Source organism: Trypanosoma equiperdum (genome assembly GCF_001457755.1).
Source record: "Trypanosoma equiperdum strain OVI genome assembly, contig: ctg_1334, whole genome shotgun sequence".
In the NCBI taxonomy this organism is placed as follows: domain Eukaryota; phylum Euglenozoa; class Kinetoplastea; order Trypanosomatida; family Trypanosomatidae; genus Trypanosoma; species Trypanosoma equiperdum.
The window spans coordinates 334-1,964 of record NW_027123321.1 but is presented as its reverse complement, the minus strand read 5'-3'; the positions used below and the strand labels follow the sequence as shown (position 1 = coordinate 1,964).

General features: G+C 41.5%; 1 protein-coding gene across 1 annotated transcript in view; it reads right to left on the bottom strand.

Moving 5' to 3' along the window:
• Positions 1 to 970: 970 nt before the first annotated feature.
• Positions 971 to 1,631, bottom strand: part of TEOVI_000782700 (uncharacterized protein) — a gene marked incomplete at both ends in the record, with an annotated part of 756 nt that continues 95 nt past the window's right edge. Inside the window, one exon of the mRNA XM_067221163.1 lies at positions 971 to 1,629. Coding sequence (XP_067077264.1) covers positions 971 to 1,629 — 659 coding nt within the window. The remainder of the gene's footprint in view (positions 1,630 to 1,631) is intronic.

Genomic DNA, 1,631 nt, shown 5'->3' with positions numbered 1-1,631 from the left:
GTAATCTCCAGCACTCTATTATAATATTAGTATATACACACTCTAAATACTCTTTTATTTATTATTATTATTGTTATTATCACCATATCACTAACTAATATAAATAAAATAAGCAAAATAAACTGAATTAGAATATAACTTGTCTTTTATCCTATCTCACTACTTTTTTTAAACATAGTCCACTATAATACACACTTTACAAAACAATATATATTTCAAATTCGCAAAAAATGTCAGAAATCTTCAACAACGTGACAAAAAGTGTTAACATATATCAAATTTCAGCGATATTACAGAATTCTTTCAAAATAAAAAGTGCTCGTAAATTTCACAAAATTGAGCGAAGTTAAGCAAAATCCATTAAAAATTTAATTAAATAATCAAAAATGCAAGGAAAAGAGGAGCCTTGTTAATGACAAAAGAACTGATTCCTGTGGTGTTTGCAGTTTTGGTTTTCTCTTTGTTTTCTCCATCCTCTTTCTTTTTCGGTTTGCAAATTTACCCATCCAGCTCACAATCTCCTGTACAAGAAGCTCCCTTTTTTCCAACGCATTTTTCCATTGTTTTATCTACTGTTTGCGCGAATGGACAGGCTTTGCCATCGCTATTCTGTTGGTTTTCTAAGGTCACCGCGATGCTTGACGCCACAGCCGCCTCTGGTGTTACCTTTCTGAGTTTCTTAGTTTCAATAGCCTTGGGGCTGTTGAAGCTTACTTCTGTGTTTTCTATCTTTTTCCATATCTTTGTTTGGAAGTTTCCGGCGGTCTCGCCATATGTTTTTTTAATGTGTTTCGCTAATTCGGTGACCCGGTATGATGGTGTTTTTTCAGAGGGTTCTACTTTAAATACCTGTCGCGTTACGAATTTCACTAAGGTGTCGTCGCTGGTATATTTTGTTGAGTCAGTGATCGTCTTTGTCTCTTGCAGTTGCTGTACCGCGGCTTTGAGCTCGGTTATGTTGCCGTTTATATCAACCTTGGTTATTTGGGGCGTCAGTATCGGGCCCGGCTGCTATGTTTGCAAATCCCCCACTGCTCAGGGCCACGACACTAGATGTTGCTGCTGCCGTTGTTAGTGTGACTTTCGCCGACATTTTGTTGCTGCTGGTTGGGCCGTTGCATGCAGTGTCGACCGTTGTGTGGCACGTCATGGCGATTGCGGCGTACAGTTTTTGGTCTAGGAATTTGATGTCGTCCTCGAGCCTGAGTTGGTTCCCTGTTGCCGTATTCTCTGCGTCGGCCGCTGCGCAGGTTGGCAGTGTGTGAAGTTTTATTGTTTCTGTTGTATACGTGCCGACTTTAAAAGCACTGCCGCCTGTGCCGGCCACTGTGGCTGTTGTTGCCTGCCGCGTTAGAAAAGTTAAGACTTTGTAGTATGTTGCTAGAGTCTCTAGCTTCTTTGCGGCGTCAAGTACTTTGCCAGTTGCGTCCTTTACTTTGTCTACCTGTTCGTGTACGATCTTGAGGGCTACTGCTGCTACAGGCGCTAATTCATTCCTCAACTCACCTGATGAAGCTGCTGCAGTTGTTGTGAGTTTGGTCGCTGCTTCCGCATTATCGGCAAGTGTTGCAGTCGCTGTTTCAATTAAGGTCCTCAGCTGTCTTGCGGTGTTTTTTGCACGTTGTTCGCAT